The following is a 24012-nucleotide window of genomic DNA, read 5'->3' as shown; positions in this document are numbered from 1 at the left end:
ACGTATTGTAAACATCTACTCCAGTTACAAACCATTAACACACCGTGTCTGGAATGTGTTCTTCTGAGCTACATTGATTTGTCATATAGACCTGGAAGTGCAGTGGCTGATATTAAAAAGTTAGTATTTGCTAATAGTCACCAAACAGTGGTTTCTGAGCTGCCACAGTTACCCCCTCCTTAGAATAGGAAATAATTATAGGCACTCTGTGATAATTGTTGGCAAGTGTTAACTTTTTAATGAATATATTTGGATATTAGAGTAAAATGTAACATTTATGGAAAATAAAGTAACAATCTGGGGCTGTGATATTATTCCTATGGTACAGTACTTCAACATAGAATGATACTCAAGATTGTACCACTTTGGTTGGCACCTCAGTAAAACAGAAGGCTGACATGCTGCAGTACGTTGGTACATATGCATGTATAAACATTGGAGTGTACACACACATTCACATATGTAAAGAAGTACTGATACATTTGGAATAAAATTAATACAGGTGTGTGGAACTGGACTCAGAATTCCTGATCACAAAACCAGAAGTGATGGTCAACCTCCTGCAGCTGATCAGTAGCATCTCCTAACCATCATTGGCCCCTTCTATTTTGTGGTTAGATATCAAGAAGGGCTATTGAATGGATTCTAGTAAGGAAGAAACATTGGTCAGAATGGAAGACAGGTGAAAAGTGAATAAAACGACATCCTTAGAACATAAAATTGCTGTAGTCATTGCCTCTTGATTAACAGCAAGAGCCTAAAGAAGAATTAAGAAAAAACAATAACAACAATAAAAAACAATTACATTTTATTCATGAAAACTGCAACAATTATATCTTTCCCAGAAACCTTAATGATTAGTAAACTGAAGAGTCTAGCATCTTGTTTTACAGTTCTCTGAAGTACTGTACAAAACAGTCTCCCCTTCCTTTATTTTTTAAGCTTTCCAGTGCCTCTTGTTCAAGTTTCAGATGTATCTGTTTTATCTGAGACCTAACATTGAATTCTAAAATTAAACTCAGCACTAGCTGCTACAGTGAATGCAAAGTTTGCATGTTATCCTACAAGACGGTTTAGATACTGAGAAAAGGTGACAGATTTCAGAGTAACAGCCGTGTTAGTCTGTATTTGCAAAAAGAAAAGGAGTACTTGTGGCACCTTAGAGACTAACCAATTTATTTGAGCATAAGCTTTCGTGAGCTACAGCTTACTTCATCGGATGCATACTGTGGAAAGTGTAGAAGATCTTTTTATACACACAAAGCATGAAAAAATACCTCCTCCCACCCCACTCTCCTGCTGGTAATAGCTTATCTAAAGTGATCGCTCTCGTTACAATGACAGGTTTCAGAGTAACAGATGTGTTAGTCTGTATTCACAAAAAGAAAAGGAGTACTTGTGGCACCTTAGAGACTAACCAGTTTATAAATTGGTTAGTCTCTAAGGTGCCACAAGTACTCCTCTCCTTACAATGTGTATGATAATCAAGGTGGGCCATTTCCAGCACAAATCCAGGGTTTAACAAGAACGTCGGGGGGGGGGAGGGGGCGGTTAGGAAAAAACAAGGGGAAATAGGTTACCTTGCATAATGACAACTACAACTTACAACTACAATACCCACCTGCGGAAGTGAAGAAACAGATTGATAGAGCCAGAAGAGTTCCCAGAAGTCACCTACTACGGGACAGGCCTAACAAAGAAAATAACAGAACGCCACTAGCCATCACCTTCAGCCCCCAACAAAAACCCCTCCAACGCATTATTAAGGATCTACAACCTATCCTGAAGGATGACCCAACACTCTCACAAATCTTGGGAAACAGGCCAGTCCTTGCCTACAGACAGCCCCCCAACCTGAAGAAAATACTCACCAGCAACCACATACCACACAACAGAACCACTAACCCAGGAACCTATCCTTGCAACAAAGCCCGTTGCCAACTGTGCCCGCATATCTATTCAGGGGACACCATCAAAGGGCCTAATAACATCAGCCACACTATCAGAGGCTCGTTCACCTGCACATCCACCAATGTGATATATGCCATCATGTGCCAGCAATGCCCCTCTGCCATGTACATTGGTCAAACTGGACAGTCTCTACGTAAAAGAATAAATGGACACAAATCAGATGTCAAGAATTATAACATTCATAAACCAGTCGGAGAACACTTCAATCTCTCTGGTCATGCGATTACAAACATGAAAGTTGCTATATTACAACAAAAAAATCTTCAAATCCAGACTCCAGCAAGAAACTGTTGAATTGGAATTCATTTGCAAATTGGATACAATTAACTTAGGCTTGAATAGAGACTGGGAGTGGCTAAGTCATTATGCAAGGTAACCTATTTCCCCTTGTTTTTTCCTAACCTCCTCCCCCCCTTCCTCAGATGTTCTTGTTAAACCCTGGATTTGTGCTGGAAATGGCGCACCTTGATTATCATACACATTGTAAGGAGAGTGATCACTTTAGATAAGCTATTACCAGCAGGAGAGTGGGGTGGGAGGAGGTATTTTTTCATGCTTTGTGTGTATAAAAAGTTCTTCTACACTTTCCACAGTATGCATCCGATGAAGTGAGCTGTAGCTCACGAAAGCTTATGTTCAAATAAATTGGTTAGTCTCTAAGGTGCCACAAGTACTCCTTTTCTTTTTGAGAAAAGATGAGATATTATATAGCTAGGGTATGCTTGCCTAATATCAAACTCTCCTCAACTGAGTTTGACCTAAGGCCAAGTTTCTAGTCTGTGGAAGAGCTATGAAAAAGTGATATGATAGAAAAATGAGCATCTGTTATAGAACTGAAGACAGAAAGCAGGCAATTAAATTCTGGTGGTCTGATCTTGTATTCTTTTTGTGCCCCAAATTCAAGTCTACAGGAAATGTAGGTGCACAGAGAAGGTGGCCCTAGGTTCTCCGTTCTATTTTTTAAATTACTTGCACATGTAGCTTTTTATCTTCCTGCACTGCACTGGCATTGTATTGGATTTCACTCCAGGAACCTCTTGTATCCACTTTTAGGTTGGAGTAAATGCAGAGTAAGTTATTGGCCAGTTACTTTTTCTCTTTCACTTTTTATTTAACTTTTTTCACAACTTAGATGTAAATGGATTTCCTTATCAATTGCGATTAGTTCACAGGCTGAAGCTGATGTGTCACCTCAGTCTCTGCACTAGTTACAATCATTCACTGGCTTACTCTTCCTTACATACTGATTTAAACATGTAGAGAAAAATTAAGAAACTATCTTAATGATCCCCATGCTTATGAATAAGCAAAGTACTTTTGGTCATGAAAAAGCACTTTCATGGTGGTATCTGTTTTACAAGCCACCACTATCCTCATCAAAGCTGCACAAAACAGCTGGAGTAGAGCTCTCAGGACTGGCCATGAGATGAGCTATCTGAATGACCTAATGTGCAAACAGGACCATTCATTGTGAAGTGTAAATACAAATACATAGGTCTAGTGTAATTTATGCATGCTATACGGTGAGTTATGTACATGTTTTTCATGATCTGAACAAACTAAGGTCTAATTCTTTAGCATGTTAGAGGAGATTACACAAGCGATTCAGCCTGCATAAAAGAGAGGCAGACAAAATGGCAGAGGCAGCTTGGGAGGAGTCCTACAGCAATCAGCGGCATGTACTGCTTGTTGTAACAGCTGCTTAAAAATGCTTGGGTAGAGGCTTTGTCATGCCGCCTATCTGGAAGTCAGTGGTTTACTACCAGGCATGTTGACTAGAAGTCAGAAAGTGCTTTGTCAGCAGTTTTCTTAGTCTTGTATAGAAGTGCTAGGGAAGGAAGAGGCTCTGTTCTCTCTTCCTGGTCCCCACACATAGGTAGACAGCATGCAGCTCTGTAGTGACAGGTTAAATGCTACTAAATATAGAGACAGTTTTTGGTTCTCATGCAACGTGCAAGGGTGACGCAGTATTTTAAAAAGTAATATTGAAAGCTGCATGCAAGGGTTTAGCCACACAACTCCCACTTTAATCATAGGGAATTATAGAGCTAAAATGTCACTTGACTCTGAAAATTCACCGGAGAGTTTTCTAAACAAAATTTAAACTAATGCTGCTAATTAACCAACTGCTGGCATTAAACAGTAAAACTCGGAAAACTGTGCCCATTTTTCTCAGCACAGCAACCTGAATGCTCACTTGGTGCGAGCCATTTGTGGCCTTGTAAACCAATCTGAAATTGAAATAGACATTTTTAAATTAAACCTGGCATTTCTAAGCCTATTGCTGGTAATATCCACCTTGACAAAAATAGATATTATTTGTGCTAACAGTAGCATTAGGAGCTGAGCACAAGAGATTATAAAACAGTTTCCATACTGCTTGAATATCAGGAAGAAGACTTTGTTGTATGGAAATTTTTAATCATTATCTACACATTAAGGGCCAGTCCAGCTCCCAGTGAAGTCAATAGAAAGGCTTCCAATGATGTCAGTGTTTATAGAATTGGATCTTTAATACGAGTCAGGTCCTTGAGCTCCTTATTGGTCTGTAATTCTGGGTTTGTTATAAATTATATCACACTTCCATAAGATGGTGTAACAGGGTATATGCTCCCTTTTGAGTTCTGAGGGGAACCCTCCTGAGCCAGTAAAACCCTACTTCAGCTTTGCCTGTAAGAATCCCAGTGGGACGAGAATGCTACCTGTGAAGAGAAAGAAGTGGTCTTGGCAAAACAGGGATTGACAGAGAGGTCTACTTTGCTGATGCTGGCTTTAGGGCCTAAAGTTGGCATTCTGTGAGCTGGCTGGCTTGGGGCCACCTCTCTCTCCCAGCCTGATGGATGAAGCTGGCTGTTGGTGGTTACAATGGTCCATGTCTGAAAACCAGAAGAGTAGTCCACAGAGAAAACCATAATTAGCAATACTAACTAACAGCAAGGCATGATGGGAAATAAAGGGAGTATATAAACAGTAGTCTTATCACCAAATAGAGAGAGACCAAAGGGCACTCAAGCTGTTCTGACGGTCTGTCCTGGAAAGTGTGGGTAAGAAGAAAAAACCCTTCTTCCGTCTCTTATTTTTGTACTCCTTTGTTTTGTAATGATTTTGATGTGGACACATGTGAAGTGTTTGAAACAGTCAGAGAGTGGCTATATCTTTTGTAGCAGGTTGCAGTAAAGGCCCCGCAGGGGATCTTTCTATTTAGATTCCAAATATATGCCTCTTCTGGCCTGCAACAGGTGGCGACATATGGCAGAATACTGCGATAAGGCAATTTAATTACAAATGTGTATTATTCAAAAATAGAATTTACAATTTGTATGTAATGAGAGAAGACAGGACCAGAGCAGAAAATAATAAATACCATATACAGATATAACTGTTATATGACTATTGACAGAAAACATATTTTTATTTATTTTAGAAACACTTTATGAATGTGTTTGAATGCAAAATCAATATAAATGTAATAAGATTTTCTCTGTAGTGAGTGCTCCATATATGCACAAAGGTATATTAATGTTAATAAATTATGTCTAGTGTCATGGTAGCATTTGAAAATCATTGCATAACTTTTTTCATTTATATTACCATTAATAATTATTATCATTTACCTTACCTCTCATCCAATGATTGGGCCTATGACTTCAAAGATTAAGAGTAAAATGCTATGTTCATCTATCTAATAAGCTTTAAAATTAGCACTTAAACTGTAATGTCTCTGGGCCTAGAATTTCATAAACGAACAGCAAAATTTCTCTGGAGAAGTGCCATAGATTAATTTGCTGAATATAAATCGATTAGTACAGAATATCATCACCCTGAAAGAAGGGTGACTAAATTGAGTTGCCAATGGTATCTGAAAAAAAACAAAAGTAGCTATAATGTATACTTGCCATTAACATACACAAGCAGAAATCATAACTTCCTTGGATGAGAGTCCTCTCTGTCTTTTCATATTTGTGCCTGATCCTGCGAAGTGGGGAGTATAGAGGGATTTACCTTTCTCTAAAGTCAATGGGAGTTGATGGTCCTCAGTAATGGAAAGATTGAGTTGTTCCATTTCCTTTCTTTCTTCCTTCTTCAGAAATACAATGTCAAATTTCATGATTATGTTATGTTTGGTATTTTAATACAAAATAAACACGTGGATTGTAAATCCCAGAGTCACATGAATTACAGAAAATGACTTTGTACAAGTTACTTCAAACTCTCTCTCATATATATATAATAGAAATTTTTTTTGATATTTTTAAACAGTATATATATATATATATATATAGAGAGAGAGAGCAAGAGAGAATATTTATTTATTTTATTTCGTACGGTACCTGGGCATGATCAAGAGGATTAAATACTAGAGCTAGTTAGAAAAGGTTAAGTATTTTCTATGCAGAGTTTTGAAAAAAAAAATTCACAGAATTTGTTGCCAAAAAATTGATAGACTAGAGCAGTCGTTCCCAAACTTGTTCCGCTGCTTGTGCAGGGAAAGCCCCTGGTGGGCCAGGCTGGTTTGTTTACCTGCCGCGTCCGCAGGTTCGGCCAATCGCGGCTCCCACTGGCCGTGGTTCGCTGCTCCAGGCCAATTGGAGCCGCTGGAAGCAGCGGCCAGTACGTCCCTCGGCCCACACCGCTTCCAGCAGCTCCCATTGGCCTGGAGCAGCGAACCACAGCCACTGGGAGCCTCAATCGGCCAAACCTGCGGTCGCGGCAGATAAACAAACCGGCCCGGCCCAGCAGGGGCTTTCCCTGCACAAGCAGTGGAACAAGTTTGGGAACCACTGGACTACAGTTTTGTGTAGAGAAAAGGCTATTTTTTGTTTAAAAATATCTAACCAAAATTTCTATTAGTTCTATGAAATACTGATTCATAAAACCATTAAGTATGTGGAAAAATCATCAGATATTGTATAAGTAAAGAATAAGCAAGTTAGTTTTAAGATGTTAAGTATTTAAAATTGTATTGTTTTTGAGAGAATCTTTAATATTATTGTAAATTTATGGTAGGTTGGTTATATGAACTTCCTTCTTACATAAGTTGATTTCATTCTACGCCAGTTTTAAATAATAACCATCTTCTGAAATGGGTGTGGAGTTTAGCCAGTGTGTTCACTTACTGCAAAATTCCATTGGCCATAGACCTATCTTCTTGACAAATGCTGTGTGTTAACATTTCATGAAGTTGTCTGCTGCTTTGCAGAAACTATGTCAAGTTCTGCAAATGGAAAATGTCAGGTAATTAGTCAAATGAATCCTAACATTGCTCTAAAATCAAATTTATTTTGCAGTGGATACATTACCAAGATTTTAATAAGGTCTTAATAACATTGCTTATTTATCATTTCCCCTGCAGGTACATCTACATCCCAATGGGAGGATCCCATGGCAGTGTGTTTGGGATGTTGTTTTCCACAGCAATCACGTTTTCATTTGTAAGCTATTGGCACGGGGGCCATAACTACCTTTGGTTCTGGGCAGCACTTAACTGGCTTGGAATAATTGCAGAAATTGGAGTCAAGAGGCTACTTTCTGTTTCATTTGTTCGAGACTTAATAGTAAGTTGAATCCCCTTGTGCTTCATGTTCATTTGAAATTCAAGTTTGGATTTTTTTTTAGAGTAGATTAAACCTAGTACTTAATGGATACAATGGTTGGTGCATTTTCCCCAGTCTGCCTACACTGCATAACTAAAGATGTGCAGTATGTCAGCTAACCAAACTGTGAGGGCTAGCAGTAGTGCAGACATGTTCTATGCTGTCGTAGTGTGAGCAAACAATGGCCAAGTTTATATGTCATCAAAATTAGGAGGTAGCTTTTCATCTGATTTCTAATTTCACTCTGGGTTGTCATTTTGATTGCTTTATGCTATTTAATAGTCATTATAAATAAGGAATGTGTCTTATTTAGTTACATCTCTTGAAGTAAGTGTGTTTGTATCAGCCTCCCATAGCAAAATGCAGTAGTGTGGTGTACTGGGAATCATATGGCATCAAAAGTTTGAGTAAGGATAGCAAATTTATCCTTAAAGAATTCAGTAGTGACTCCGATGCCACTCTCTCTTCTCCCAGACCTGATATCACAGAACCATGGTGGAATGCTCCACCCGAACCTCAACACCTTTCCACTTGACAGTTTGGAAGCTCCATGGTTAAATCCCGAAGAGCTGGCCTGTTCAGAGCAAGCCCATCAGGTTCTGCTAGGTAGCAGGAAGCTCTCTACCAGAGCTGCATGCCTTGCCAAGTAGAAGCGTTTTTCCATTTGGTCTTCCCAGCAAGGTCTCTTGCCCATCCGGTCGTCACTGCAGACCATTGTGGAGTATTTGCTACATCTGAACCCACAAGGTCTGGCAATTTCATCAGTTAAAGTATACCTGGCAACAATTTTGGCGTTTCACAGCCCGGTGGATGAGTGATCAGTATTTTTTGCATGAGATGACCATTTGTTTTCTCCAGGGCCTAGAAAGACTACACCCATAGATTCGGGAGCCCATTCTCCTGTGGGACTTAAACCTGGTCATGTCAAAACACAAAGCCCCCTAGTTTGAGCCACTAGCAACATGTTCCCTGTCGTACTTTTCCTGGAAGGTGGTCTTTCTGATGGCTATCACTTCAGCCAGGAGAGTCTCAGAGATCAGGGCCCTTATGTCAGAACCTCCATACACTGTCTTTTTTAAGGACAAGGTATAGCTTTGTCCTCACTCTATGTTCCTCCCAAAGATGATTTTGAAATTTCACAGTAATTGAGCTATTTTCCTTCCGTTTTTTCCCCTGAACCTACATGCAAGCAGGGAGGAGCAACATCTCCACACACTGGGCATTAGACACACCTTGGCTTTCTAGACTGAGAGCACAAGACCATTCCTTAGATCCACGCAGCTCTTGTAGCAGTAACAGACAGGATGAAGGGCCTTTCTATTTCAGCTCCGAGGATTTCATCCCAGATCACATTGTGCATCAGCACATGCTACAAACAGATAGGGGTCCCGCTACCACCAGTGATAGTGACGGCCCATTTTTCGAGGGTGCAAGCTTCCTCAGGGGTGTTCCTGGCCCAGGTGCCAATCCAGGACATCTGCAAAGTGGTAACTTGGTTGTTGGTACATACATTTTCATCCCCCTATGCCATCACCCAGGAAGCTAAAGATGACGCCCAGTTTGGTCAAGCTGTGTTGCAGTCAGCATGTCCATGATCCCACCTCCTATGGTACTGCTTGGGACTCACCTAATGTGCAATGGACATGTGCAAGCACTCGAAGGAAAAACAGTTACTAACCTTGTTGTTCTTCTAGATGTGTGTTGTACATGTCCATTCCACAACCCACTCTTTTAACCCTCTGTCGGAGTTGACTGGCAAGAAAGAACTGAGGGAGTTTGGGGTTGGCGGGACCCCTTATACCAGCGCATGAGCAAGTGGCATCACAGGATACCAGTGCTGACCCAATGGATATCATTGAAGGAAAAATGTTTGGCAATTGTGCACGCAGCACATGCACACCTAACGTGCAATGGACGTGCAACACATCTCAAAGAACAACAGTTTGGTTTTGTGCTGACTCGTAGCTGCACCAGAACCCCTATCTCAAACGTGTGCATTAAAAGTACTTCCAGTGCAACTGAGATGCAAAGTGAAATTGAGATGCACATCGGTGTAAAGGTTTTATTTCAGCTGGAAGTCTGTTGATGATGCACAAACCAGACTAGAATCCAGCTCATTCTTCCAGAGAAAGGAATAACAGGAAGTCTAGTTGAAGCTAGACAAATTCAGACTGGAAGTAAGATATAAAATTTTAACAGTGATCGTAAATTAATCACTGGAATAATTTACCGAGTGTTTTGGTGGACTCTCCATCACTGATAATTTTTAAATCAAGAGTGGATGTTTTTCTAAAAGATCTGCTGTGGGAATTACTTTGGGAAGGTTCTGGGGCCTGTGTGTTACACAGAAGGCCAGACTAGGTGATCATAGTGCTCCCTTCTGGCCTAGAATTTTTTAATCCCTTTGCTGTGTTGGCTCTCCAGGGGCTAATAGATGTAAAAGGTGAAAACTTATTTTTGTGACACAAATAAGCAGATGTGATTCTGAATAAACACAGGGAGCAGAGTAGGTCTGAGTGACATTTTTACACAGTCAGTTTGCTGACCCTAACCCTGCAACATAGTTAAGGTTCCTTAGAGACTAACCAATTTATTTGAGCATGAGCTTTCGTGAGCTACAGCTCACTTCATCGGATGCATACTGTGGAAACTGCAGAAGACATTATATATACAGAGACCATAAAACAATACCTCCTCCCACCCCACTCTCTTGCTGGTAATAGCTTATCTAAAGTGATCATCAAGTTGGGCCATTTCCAGCACAAATCCAGGTTTTCTCACCCTCCACCCCTCCCACACACAAACTCACTCTCCTGCTGGTAATAGCCCATCCAAAGTGACCACTCTCTTTAAAATGTGTATGATAATCAAGGTGGGCCATTTCCAGCACAAATCCAGGTTTTCTCACCCCCCACCCCCCTCCAAAAACCACACACACAAACTCACCTTGTTATTTTCTACCCCCCCTTCCCCCCCCCCGACGTTCTGGTTAAACTTGGATTTATGTTGGAAATGGCCCACCTTGATTATCATGCACATTGTGGGGAGAGTGGTCACTTTGGATGAGCTATTACCATCAGGAGAGTGAGTTTGTGTGTGTATGGGGGTGCGGGGGTGAGAAAACCTGGATTTGTGCTGGAAATGGCCCAACTTGATGATCACTTTAGATAAGCTATTACCAGCAAGAGAGTGGGGTGGGAGGAGGTATTGTTTCATGGTCTCAGTATATATAATGTCTTCTGCAGTTTCCACAGTATGCATCCGATGAAGTGAGCTGTAGCTCACGAAAGCTCATGCTCAAATAAATTGGTTAGTCTCTAAGGTGCCACAAGTACTCCTTTTCTTTTTGCGAATACAGACTAACATGGCTGTTACTCTGAAACCTATAGTTAAGGTTGTGTTACAGAGTTCAGTTTTACAGGAGCATTAAACTTTTATTTTATAAAAATCAAGTTGAAATTGCATTAAAAAACTCATGGAATCTAAAGTCTGAGCACTACTTGAATGTGTGTGGTGGTTTACTGAACAATGAACTGATACAGAGTTAATACCAAGAGTTTATAAATCACCTCTTTTGGCATTTTTTCATGGGATTGTCTCACTTTTTCTTTGTACCTCTTTTGCGAGTAATCTAAAGCATTCTGAGACCCCTCTTTGGCCCGTTGTTGCTCCTCATGTGCTGATTAGATATAGGCATAAGGAGAATCAGGCCCTATATTTCCTGTTTACACAAGTACAGTCGCACTGGATTCAGAGTGAACTGGACATATTGAAATTAAAACGTGATCCAAAACATGTTGTTTTCACAGCTCTGAATGAAATTTGATGGTTTTGTTTGAGGTTTTACTCCGCCATTTGGGCTTAAATTAACCTGGATGCAATATTTGAGGGGAGTGAAACTGCATGAACAGAAACCATCTCGAAAGTTTGTTGAAACTGATCTTAATTAAAAAAAAAAAAAGTTTGATCTGAAACGGGTCCGTTTTCTTTTAGTTCCTTAACAGTGCTGTGCTTTATGCATCCAGCTGTAGAGTAGTCCCCCAACTGTACTGTTTGCTTTTTGTGATTCACTGAGAAATATTGCTGTATGAAGTTATCAAAAAGCATTTATGGAAAAATACAAATACCCTGAAGGAAGCTACAGTGAAACTCAATAATATTTTAATCCATTTATCAAAGCACTTGTATTTCTCCATTCAAAGCAGATGAACCAGTAATAAATATTGTGCAAAGAAAGCTGGTCAGTATCCAGGGCATTTTATTAGAGTAAAAAAAAAAAAAAGAGAGAGAGGCAGGCTTTTGGCAACTCTTGTTTCTTTTATTCTTGTTCAAAGGAACACCATTGCTTGGGACATTTGAAACTAGACTGAAGAAAGTAATAGAGTTTTGTAGCTCATAATTCTAAATTAGTTCCTGAGGCATGGAGAAAAGTCCCAGTCCTGCTCCATTTGAAGTCAATGGCAGCATTTCTGTTGATATGAAAAAAGCAGTATCGGGCCATTTTAAAAAGCAGATTTCTAGGATTCTGTGATTTAGTCTGCTCTATTTGAAGTAAGAAAATAAACCATGCATTTGCATTTATTTAAGGTATAACAAGTTGGCTCCCATTAAAAGATAATTTTAACTAACTTATTACTTGATGAAAGTGGCAAAGAGTCCTGTGTCACCTTATAGACTAACAGATGTATTGGAGCATAAGCTTTCATGTGTGAATACCCACTTCGTCAGATGTACATGCATCTGATGAAGTGGGTATTCACCCACGAAAGCTTATTCTCCAATACGTCTGTTAGTCTATAAGGTGACACAGGACTCTTTGCCGCTTTTACAGATCCAGACTAACACGGCTACCCCTCTGGTACTTATTACTTGATGTTCTTTACTATAGCTTTTGGACAGTTTCCAAAAATTCGATTACAAAAAATAATAACGTAAAGAGATGCTGTCAGCCATTCTTGGGTTTAAATGGTTCCTGCTAAAAAATTTTAATCTCAATTGAAACCATAACATTTACATTCCTGTTTCTTCCACATTAAACTGCAAGACTTGTGTCTCAAGCTAGGAAACAAACTAAAATTAAATGGAATTTAACTTAAAAAAAATACTGTAGTTAATGAACCTGTGGTTTATTAACTAAAACTAAAAATGTTGTCCTTAAAGAGCTAAGCACAGAAGTGAATCAAATTGGAATCATCCATTTATTTTAAACACTGACTATTTTACAATGACAGGCGCTATCCCTTTATACAAGCTTTTTGTCTTTGGAAAGCATAAAATATTTCACCAAGTTTTGTGTTTAAATCTGCATTTATGACTGCAGTAAAATGGAATAGTAAGTCAATTTCAATGTACCATAACTCTGACACATGGCATCAGTGGTCAAAGAACTAGTCTCTTTGTGGTTTCGGAAAAGAGGTGATTTTTAATTCTTTTTTGCACCTATAGGGCCAGTTTCATAGTAATAATTTCCATATATTTTCCCATTGTCTTAGAGCACAGCAGAGTTTTTTTTATAAAAATGAATTTCACTTGTTTATCTCCATAGTAAAATAACTCCTATAGTACTGGGGACCAGAGGCAAGAATGGTGACATTCGTATTTTCAGCTTTGGAGAGAGCTTTATTTTAGCAGTTTTAAGAGCAGGGTTTTTTTCATTTTGTTTAAATAAAACAGTGCATTTTGCAATCTCTGAGTCCTGTCCTTGGAGCTATAGAAATCTGCAGACATTACGAGGTCAGTTTTTATGGCCTGAACCTGTAAAGATGTAGACACAAGTAACTATACTCAGGAAGTTTTGCATTAAAATCATGAGTTAAGTTGCTCGTGTGCATAGGTGTTGGCAGGATTGGGCCTTATCCTACAAACACTTGCTCCTAAATGTAAATTTACTGATGTGAATAGTCCTGTTAAAGTCAATGGGATTAATAATACAAGTAAAGGTAGGCACATTTGTTAACTGTTTGCTAGATCAGGGCCTAAAGGCCAGAGCCAGCACCCAATAAAGTCAATGGAAAGACACCCATTGACTGGATCCTGCAGCTATAAATAGTTTACAATGCATTTTTGAAAGGAAATTTCATTCTTAGGAATGTAACTCACCTAAATTAAATAAGGTGTGTCATGAAACCATGTAACTATCATGCCCCCTCCAGCATCTGAAACTTAGTTATATCCTCTCAACATGGGTCCCGCACTCATTGTAGGGCTTTATCCAGGTAATTGAGGGAGCTCAGCACCTCCCAGACGATTAAGTCTTTAATGAGCACATGCCTCTTCAGTACATTAAGACATTCTTAGCTAGTTTCCAGCACATACTAAGCTTTGATGACCTACATTATGCAGGAAATGTATCATTTCATTTGCTGGATGTAAATTTTTCTGTCACTTACTTTAGGAAGGTCAAGAGCCTGTATCTAAACCTTTCCCATTTAAATGACAGAATGATGTATGTACTTGCACATTTTACTTGAAACACATTTGTTCTAATAAATGAAAGCTATTTTCAGTAATATTTTCTGCGTAATGGATGACCCTTTATTTGGACTGAAATCTATTTTATTTATGTATTTGCTTAAGCTGTAGGTTTGGAAGATTTACCCCCTTTCCCTGTCTCTGAGCAGCTGTACAGAGTTAGAATAACATACATAGTTTTAAAACATATAACTTAGACTCTCACTCCAGGATGCCATTTATTGAGATCCCAGTGTTGTCATTTCCTGAGACAAAAGCCTGAGTAATGGATGGGCCGTACATCATATTCCAAAGATCAACTTATGTGGATTCTGCAGGACCAAATGAGGGAGTGATGTCCAGAGCTGACAGCCCTCTACCTCGGATGTACTCACACCTTCAAATCCATGGGAGTATAAGGAAGAGTGCCCACCTGACCACAGCAATCCCATTGGCTCCTAGAGAGAGAGCGAGCGAGAGAAGGATGCTTGGGTAGCCAGAACCCATATGATTTTACAAATCAATTAAAACTCCATCAGTTGTCCCAGAAGTGAACGGTATCAGATCCCACACGATATGCCCTTTCAGCTTGACTGTGAACCACTGACAACTACTCTCTGGAAATGGTTTTCCAACCAGTTATTCACCCACCTTATAATAGCTCCATCTAGGTTGTATTTCCCTAGTTTGTTTATGAGACGGTCATGTTAGTATCAAAAGCTTTACTGAAGTCAAGATATACCACATCTACCACTTCGCCCCATTCACAAGGCTTGTTACCCTGTTAAAGAAAGCTATTAGGCTGGTTTGACACCATTTGTTCTTGACAAATGCATGCTGACTGTTATTTATCACCTTATTATCTTCTAGCTGTTTGCAAATTAATTGATTGCTTAATTATTTGCTCTTGTATCTTTCCAGGTACTGAAGTTAAGATGACTGGTCTGTAATTCCCCAGGTTGTTCTTATTCCCCTTTTTACAGATGGGCACTATATTTGCCCTTTTCCAGTCCTCTGGAATCTCATCCATCTTCCATGACTTTTCAAAGATAATCACTAATGACTCAGATATCTCCTCAGTCAGCTCCTTGAGTATTTTAGGATGTATTTAATCAGGCCCTGGTGACTTGAAAACATCTAAACTTGTCTAAGTAATTTTTAACTTGTTCTTTCCCTAGTTTTGCATCTTATCCTACCACATTTTTACTGGCATTCATTAAGTTAGATGTCCAATTGCTACTAAACTTTTTGGTTAAAACTGAAACAAAAAAATAATTTAGCACTTCTGCCATTTTCTGTTACTGTTTTTTTTCCCTCATTGAGTAATGGGCTTATCCTTTCCTTGGTCTCCCTCTTGCTTCTAATGTATTTGTAGACTGTTTTCTTGTTACCCTTTATGTCTCTAGCTAGTTTAATCTCGTTTTATGCCTTGACCTTTCTAATTCTGTCCTTACATTTATGTTCATCCTTTGTAATTTGACCTAGTTTCCACTTTTTTGAGTTTCAGATCATTGAAGATCTCCTGGTTAAGCTAGGGTGGTCTCTTCCCATATTTCCTATGCAGTAGGATAGTTTGCTCTTGTGACCTTAATAATGTCTCTTTGAAAACTGCCAACTGTCTTCAGTTGTTTTTCGCTTTAGACTAGCTTCCCAAGGGATCTTACCTACCAACTACCTGAGTTTGCTAAAGTCTGCCATCTTGAAATCCATTTTCTTTATTGTGCTGTTTTCCCTCCTGCCAGTCCTTAAAATCATGAACTCATCATTTCATGATCACTTTCACCCAAGTTGCCTTCCACTTTCAAATTCTGAACCAATTCTTCCCTCTTTGTCAAAATCAAATCTAGAACAGCATCTCCCCTACTGGCTTTCTCCACCTTCTGAAATAAAAAATTATCTCCAATACATTCCAAGAACTTGTTGGAGAATTTTTGCCCTGCTGTGTTATTTTCCCAGCAGATGTCTGGGTAGTTGAAGTCCCCCATCAACACCAAGTCCTGTTGCTTTGGATGATTTTGTTAGTTGTTTATACAAAGCCTCATCCAGGAAGCTTATCTTCCTGGTTAGGTGGTCTGTAATAGACCCCTACCATGACATGATCCTTGTTTTTTACCCCTTTTATCCTTACACAGAGACTTTCGACAAGTCTGTCTCCTCTTTCCTAATGGCTCGGATTCGGGCTCCTGGCAGGCAGCATACCCCTTGGAATGCTATGTCTGGCCAACAGATGGGTGCCTCCTTCCCCCTCAGAAGAGAATCATCCACTCTCACTGGACTCACTCTGTTTCCAGACCATCCCAGACACCATTTGGTCAACATTCTACTTTGATGATACACGTTGATGTGTTTTTAAAAGTTGCCCAGCTTCTCAACCCCACCCAATTTTCATTTTTATGCTCACTTTAAAAATTACATGAATTGTATTGTTTGGCAAAGCTTTGTCAAAATCTCCAGCCATTCCTTTATCCCATATGGTCCCCCAGCTGCTCAGTCACACCCTAGCCTCCATTTTCAGTATTCTTAATTTACAGATAAATAAAATAACCAATAACCGTTAGTCAAAATATGTCCTTTCCCTTCTCTACATCCCATCCGCTCCCATTCTCAGTCAACTCTTCACCCATATTCCTGGTTTTATATAGTGCCATTATTTTTGGCACGTAACTACAGTCCAGATTACCCAGTTTTAGAAGACACTTCAAGGTATTACTCCTCAGGCTGTTGAGAGCTATTATCATTGCAGTGCCTGGGGAAGAGGTTTGAGGAGGGTAGCTCTCATTCCTAAGTGTATCTCTTAAGGGGAAAACCCAAGAATCCTACTCAGAACAACTGGATTGCTTGTATTGCTGCCTCATAGAGGTAAGCATGCTCTTGGCAATATCCTTTGGACATAATGCCGGGTAGAGAGAGAGCCTAGGCTCAAGTCCCTGGTGACAGCTAGCAAAAGGAAAATTTCAGAACATGATCCAGGAGTTAGAAATTCAAGTTTCCAAGTCTCATCTTCAGTTACATATTCATACCACTTGTGCAACTATAATCCTGATGAATTAATCAAAACAGTCCACATGTATTTTGCCTTCTAACTTTTTTATGACCTTTATATAAACAACACATTGCAAAAATATTTTATTTTGTACATTTGTACAATAAGGCAAACTGAAATGAGAGTCAGCTGGCTGTCATCAGTATTAGCACTGAATGCATTTAATGTTCCACTCCAACATAATTTGGATTACAAACCTGAGTCCTCTATTAAAATCCCTTATCAGCTTCAAATGCTAGAGACTCAACAATCTTAAGTCGCAATCACACTTATCCTTCATATATTGGTGGTTGAAAATGAAGGATGAAGCTGGGATTATGTGTCCCGTTCTTGAAAGTTCTTTGCTCATGTATTGAGCATAGGCAATCGTGCAGTATATATTCTGAATAAAAGTACACAGCCTTTCTCTGACTTTAAAATTGTCCTGGATAAGGTGGCTGACAGGAAAAAAAAAAAATCACGCAGACCAGATAGTGAACAAGAAAGCTAAATGACTGTCGTCTCTCCCAAAAATTGTATTAAGCGTTCAGCTCAATTAGAAGATAACGGAGGGTAAAACTGCAGCACAGCAATGGTGAGTCAAGCATAATGTATTTATACCACACCCATCTTAGCATTGGCATGTAAGATCCTTATTCCATTGTATGCGCAGTCCTATAATAAATACTCTGTTATGTGTAAGACTCAGTATTTATCATTGTCAAGGTTCCTCCCCCACTCTGAACTCTAGGGTACAGATGTGGGGACCTGCATGAAAAACCTCCTTAGCTTATTTTTACCAGCTTAGGTCAAAACTTCCCCAAGGTACAAAATATTCCCCCCGTTGTCCTTGGACTGGCCGCTACCACCACCAAACTAATACTGGTTACTAGGGAAGAGCTGTTTGGACGCGTCCTTCCCCCCAAAATACTTCCCAAAACCTTGCACCCCACTTCCTGGACAAGGTTTGGTAAAAAGCCTCACCAATTTGCCTAGGTGACTACAGACCCAGACCCTTGGATCTTAAGAACAATGAACAATCCTCCCAACACTTGCACCCCCCCTTTCCTGGGAAATGTTGGATAAAAAGCCTCACCAATTTGCATAGGTGACCACAGACCCAAACCCTTGGATCTGAGAACAATGAAAAAGCATTCAGTTTTTTACAAGAAGACTTTTAATAAAAAATAGAAGTAAATAGAAATAAAGAAATCCCCCCTGTGAAATCAGGATGGTAGATATCTTACAGGGTAATTAGATTCAAAAACATAGAGAACCCCTCTAGGCAAAACCTTAAGTTACAAAAAAGATACACAGACAGAAATAGTTATTCTATTCAGCACAATTCTTTTCTCAGCCATTTAAAGAAATCATAATCTAACACATACCTAGCTAGATTACTTACTAAAAGTTCTAACACTCCATTCCTGGTCTATCCCCGGTAAAGACCAGCATATAGACAGACCCAGACCCTTTGTTTCTCTCCCTCCTCCCAGCTTTTGAAAGTATCTTGTCTCCTCATTGGTCATTTTGGTCAGGTGCCAGCGAGGTTACCTTTAGCTTCTTAACCCTTTACAGGTGAGAGGAGCTTTCCCCTGGCCAGGAGGGATTTCAAAGGGGTTTACCCTTCCCTTTATATTTATGACAATCATAGCTTCCAATTTTTTCTTATCTTGTGCTTGCATTCTTGAGTCTCCGGAAAGGCAGTTCCTTGTAACAAAAAACAAGTGTGGGAAATAGCTGTTGTTCAATCATATTAGGACTCCTGAAAAATGCCTGTGGAATAGGCCCTGATTAAAGCATTCTAACCACCTCAACAGCAATATTGGATTAACATGGAAGTTTGCTGTAGCCTCTCCCAGCACAGACTTTTAAATGAGGTGGACTGTGATGCTCATCATTTGTCTTTATAAGCCTTCCTTTTGGAGGGAAGATTATTGAGAAGGTTATGCTTAGGATTACCAGTTTTCTACTTGCACAAAACTGAACACCCTTGCCCTGCCCCTCCTCCGAGGCCCTGCCCCCATCCTTATCTGAGGCCCTGTCCACTCCATCCCCCCTCCCTCTGTCGCTCACTCTCCTCACCCTCACTCACTCCCTCATTTTCACTGGGCTGGCACATGGGGAGGGGATGAGGGCTCTGGGCTGGGGATGTGGGTTCTGGGGTGGGGCCAGAAATGAGGGGTACAAGGTGCAGGAGGGGGTTCCATGATGGGGCAGGGGATTCAGGTGCGGGTGTGAGGGCTCTAGTGTGGGGCCGTGGATGAGGGATTTGGGGTGCAGAAGGCTGCTCCAGGTTGGGACCAAGGAGTTCAGAGAGCAGGAGGGGGATCAGGGCTGGGGCAGGTGGTTGGGGCGTGGGATGAGGGGTTTGGGGTGCGGAGGGTGCTCTGGGCTGGGACTGAGGGGTTCAGAGGGTGGGAGGGGGATCAGGGCTGGGACAGGGGGTTGGGGCGGAGTGTGTGTGTGTCAGGAGTGCAGGCTCTGGGCGGTGCTTACCTCAAGCATCTCCTGGAAGCAGCAACACGTGCCACCTCTGGCTCCTACGTGGAGGAACAGCCAGGTGGCTCCACACAGTGCCCTGTCCACAGGCGCCACCCTCGTAGCTCCCATTGGCTATGGTTTCCTGCAAATGGGAGCTGCAGGGCCGGCGCTTGGGGTGCGGGAGCGTGCGGAGCCCCCTGGCTGCCCCTACGCATAGGAACTGGAGGACAGACGTGCCACTGCTACCAGGAGCCGCGTGGAGCCATGGCAGGCAAGGAGCCTGCGTTAGCCCCACTGTGTTGCTGACTGGACTTTTAATGAACTGGTCGGCAGTGCTAACCGGAGCTGCCAGGGTCCGTTTTCAACCAGGTGTTCCGGTTGAAAATCGGACACCTGGCAACTCTAGTTATGCTGAGCCAAATCTAGCAATAGCTGCTGTCCTTAGATTACTTTAACACAGCAGAGTGCAGTGGTAGTTCATCTTTCCCAGTGACTGGCTGAGATAGAGGTTTAGGCTGCACTTATTTACACTGGGGACTGGAGTACAGACTGCTGAGGATCTGGAGAAGTGCAGATGTCGCTTAAAGCAACATTTGTACACACTTCTCCTATGTTGCACTTTGTGTTTCTGGGCCCCATCAGAGGATCTGAGTGGTGTGGGATTGTAGTTTTTTGTATATGTGCCTAGACGCCATAGTAGGTTTATCTTTACAGATTGGAAAAATAGATAAATAAATCAAATGTAAGGGCAGGTAGTGATAGACTCCAGACTGTGAATGAAAGAGGCCAATGACCATGGAGGCAAATATAAGATTTTTGGTCAAGTAGCCACAACTGTTTTGTAACTTAAACATCAAACAATTCATTAAATGCCACTTTTCTTGGCAGCAGGAAAAAGGGGGAGATGAGGATTTCACAACTGAACACCAGCTTCCAAAGAAACTATACAGCTGAAGTCAGAACTTACAGCAACTGCTGGCATTTTTCTTGCAGCAGTGGAATAGAGCGAAACAGCACAGAGAAGAGCTTTTGAAATAGCTTTCATGGAGACAAACTGTCAGATCTTGAGAACAATCAACAAAGTGATAAATATTTAAATCACAAATATTGCTGTTAATCAAGACTCACCTCAGTCCTTTCTCACTGGTAAATTACTGCTTCCACTAGGTTAATTTGGACACAGTAGCTGCTCAGGTACTTTCATAATTGAATTTTTCTGGATGACATGAGACATTTTAAAAAAACAATTTGATTTTTCTATTTTGTTACAGATGTGTAGAAAGTTGAAATGCTCCCAAGAAAATCTTACTGCTTTGTGGATCAATTCCTAGCAGAATAATGAAAATTAGCTACAGCATAGCCCTCAGAGAGTTCAATGAAGCAACTGTTTCTGTGCTGAAATGCTCTTATATCTTGTAAATGACCAAAGACACATATTTAAACAGTACAAGCTGTCTGTAGTACATATAGCACTATTGATTTTTCCTTTCTGTAAGGCTAATCCATTTCTATTTATAAATAAACTCAAACCTATAATTGTATGTTTGTTTTAATTAAGGAAGGTTGTTATGCATGTGAAAGTCATGCCACTTTGGGTTGTGAACCTATCAGATCTCATAAGCTAGGCAGTAGTGGGCCTGAGCATTACTTCGGTGAGAGCCTTGGCCAAATTCCAATTTGGGTGTTATTTTGCCTACCTCAAGTCTCCCTACAGTTTTATCAGGATCTATTACGCTTCTTGGCTTCCCACGCTAAACTACTGTTCATGGTTGCTGTATGCTGTTGAGCCACTGGCATTTTTTCACCCTTGATGGTGGAGGGCAGAATGATAGAGAGAGGGAGGAAGGGAGAGCATAATGTAGGAGTCATGGTTAAGGCTATGTTTTAGTCACAGGTATTTTTAGTAAAAGTCATGGACAGGTCATGGACAGTAAAGAAAAATTCACGGTCCGTGATCTGTTCATGACTTTTACTATATACCTCTGACTAAAACTTGGGGTGGGGGGGCAGCTCAGGGGGACGTCCCTGAGGGCACCACGGGTGCTGAGGTTGAGGAGGGTTGGTAGAGCTGGGGCAGGTTCCCTATCTGACTCAAGGAAAATGGCGACCTCCAGCTCCTAGCTCCACGTCTGCCTCCGCTCCGCTCCAAGTCCCCGTTCTGCAGCTCCCATTGGCTATGGGGGCGGTGCCTGCAGGCAGAGGCAGCACGTGGAGCTAGGAGCAGAAGGGGGGGAGTTCCTGTTCCTCTTCCGAAGAGCCCCCCTTGTAAACACCGCCCCGCACCCCAGTCCCCAGCCCTGAGCCCTCCCTCCTCACCCCAACTCACAAGATATTTATATGCCAGATGCGCTAAAGATTCATATGTCCCTTCTTGCTTCAGTCACCACTCCGGAGGACATGTGTTCATGCTGATGATGGGTTCTGCTTGATAATGATCCAAAGCAGAGCGGACTGATGCACGTTCACGTTCATTATCTGAGTCAGATGCCACCAGCAGAAGGTTGATTTTCTTTTTTGGTGGTTCGGGTTCTGTAGTTTCCACATCGGAGTATTGCTCTTTTAAGATTTCTGAAAGCATGCTCCACACCTCGTCCCTCTCAGATTTTGTACGACACTTCAGATTCTTAAACCTTGGGTCGAGTGCTGTAGCTATTTTTAGAAATCTCACATTGGTACCTTCTTTGCGTTTTGTCAAATCTGCAGTGAAAGTATTCTTAAAACGAACAACATGTGCTGGGTCATCATCTGAGACTGCTGTAACATGAAATATTGTGGCACAATGCGGGTAAAACAGAGCAGGAGACATACAATTCTCCCCCAAGGCATTTAGTCACAAATTTAATTAACTCAGTGTTTTTTTAACGAGTGTCATCAGCATGGAAGCATGTCCTCTAGAATGGTGGACGAAGCGTGAAGGGGCATACAAATGTTTAGTATATCTGACACGTAAATACCTTGCAATGCTGGCTACAAAAGTGCCATGCGAAAGCCTGTTCTCACTTTCAGGTGCCATTGTAAACAAGAAGCGGGCTGCATTATCTCCTACAAATGTAAACAAACTTGCTTTTCTGGGTGACTGGCTGTACAAGAAGTAGGACTGAGCGGACTTGTAGTTTTACATTGTTTTATTTTTGAATGCAGTTATTTTTTGTACATAATTCTACATTTGTAAGTTCAACTTTCACGACAAAGAGATTGCACTACAGTACTTGTATTAGGTAAATTGAAAAATACTATTTCTTTTGTTTTTTACAAGTGCAAATATTTGTAATAAAAATAATATAAAGTGAGCACTGTACACTTTGTATTCTGTGTTGTAATTGAAATCAATATATTTGAAAATGTAGAAATCATCCAAAAATATTTAAATAATGGTATTCTATTATTAACAGCCCTAAAATATTATTTTATTAAATAACTCACAGATTGGGGTTATTGTTGTAGTCCACACACTTTCCTCTGTGATTACTTTGTTTTGGGCTCAGATTTTCAAAGGAAAATCCCAGCCTTTATATTCAGTGCATATTTTCCCCGGAGTTGTGTGGGAGATTCACCATTATCGCTTACATTTCACACTGCATCTCATTGTTCCATTGTTGTGTGTGTGCTGTATTGATTCACTTTTTTTCAGGTGAATATATGCCAACATTTCTTTGCTGAATAGTGCTGACATACGTTAGGTTGGTAAACATGCAGTTTACAAAAGAGTTACTGTTCAGAAATTCATTGTAATGACATTTTTAGGCCTGTATATTTATTTGAATTTCTGGGCCTTCATTTTCAGTCATCCGCAGATGTCTGTTCTGATGTTTTTAAAGCCAGCAGTCTACTTCCCTCCCTAGTAAAATCTGTAGGACCATTTTGTACAAGTTCCATGTTTCTGGTGTCTGCGCACTAATTCTGGTCCAGTACAGCCATCACAGATAGATAAATTAATGCTCTTTATTGGTGCTACAGCAATAAAAGACTCAACATCCTATGCCACAACATCCTGACCTGATCTGAATAGCTGTGAGAGACTGAACCCTTCTTGGATAGTTTCCTTAACTCCCATGGGAGTTCGGAGTGTTCACTACTTTGCAAGAAGCATTCAGATTCTGAGAGGATGAGTCCCTAAATAAAAAGAAAAGGAGTACTTGTGGCACCTTAGAGACTAACAAATAGACACTTTTGGAACCTGAAAATGTGGTGTACAATATATGTTGTTCCTTATACAACACTGTAACTATACGGTATGCTTTCTTAATCTGATCTACCATAATGCGATCTTTGTCATTCATGAAACCTAAAGGAGGACAAAACTTTTTAAAATTGTCCAGCCAGTATTAATTTACAGTGCGGTAGTCTGCTCCAAGGTTATTGTGGTGGTTAACTTGACTTATATGCTTCATTAACACCAATGGCAAAAATTGTCTTGCCAATGTAAGTAATTATAGAATACCTAGGTTCACCTCTGAAATGAATATGAACAGTAATGTCACAACTTACAGT

The 24012-nt window shown here is 40.6% G+C and overlaps 1 protein-coding gene across 10 annotated transcripts in view; it reads left to right on the top strand.

Annotated features, from left to right (window-relative positions):
- The window catches only part of HHAT (hedgehog acyltransferase), a 334554-nt gene that overhangs the window by 196682 nt on the left and 113860 nt on the right, over positions 1–24012 (top strand). For all 10 annotated transcript variants that reach the window (XM_073339002.1, XM_073339001.1, XM_073338997.1 and 7 more), the window contains one exon: positions 7325–7526. In XM_073339002.1, coding sequence (XP_073195103.1) covers positions 7325–7526 — 202 coding nt within the window. The remainder of the gene's footprint in view (positions 1–7324; positions 7527–24012) is intronic.

The sequence above is a fragment of the Lepidochelys kempii genome, chromosome 3, assembly GCF_965140265.1.
Source record: "Lepidochelys kempii isolate rLepKem1 chromosome 3, rLepKem1.hap2, whole genome shotgun sequence".
In the NCBI taxonomy this organism is placed as follows: Eukaryota; Metazoa; Chordata; order Testudines; family Cheloniidae; genus Lepidochelys; species Lepidochelys kempii.
Note: the sequence above shows the minus strand (reverse complement) of the source record. Positions and strands in the feature narration are given on the sequence as shown.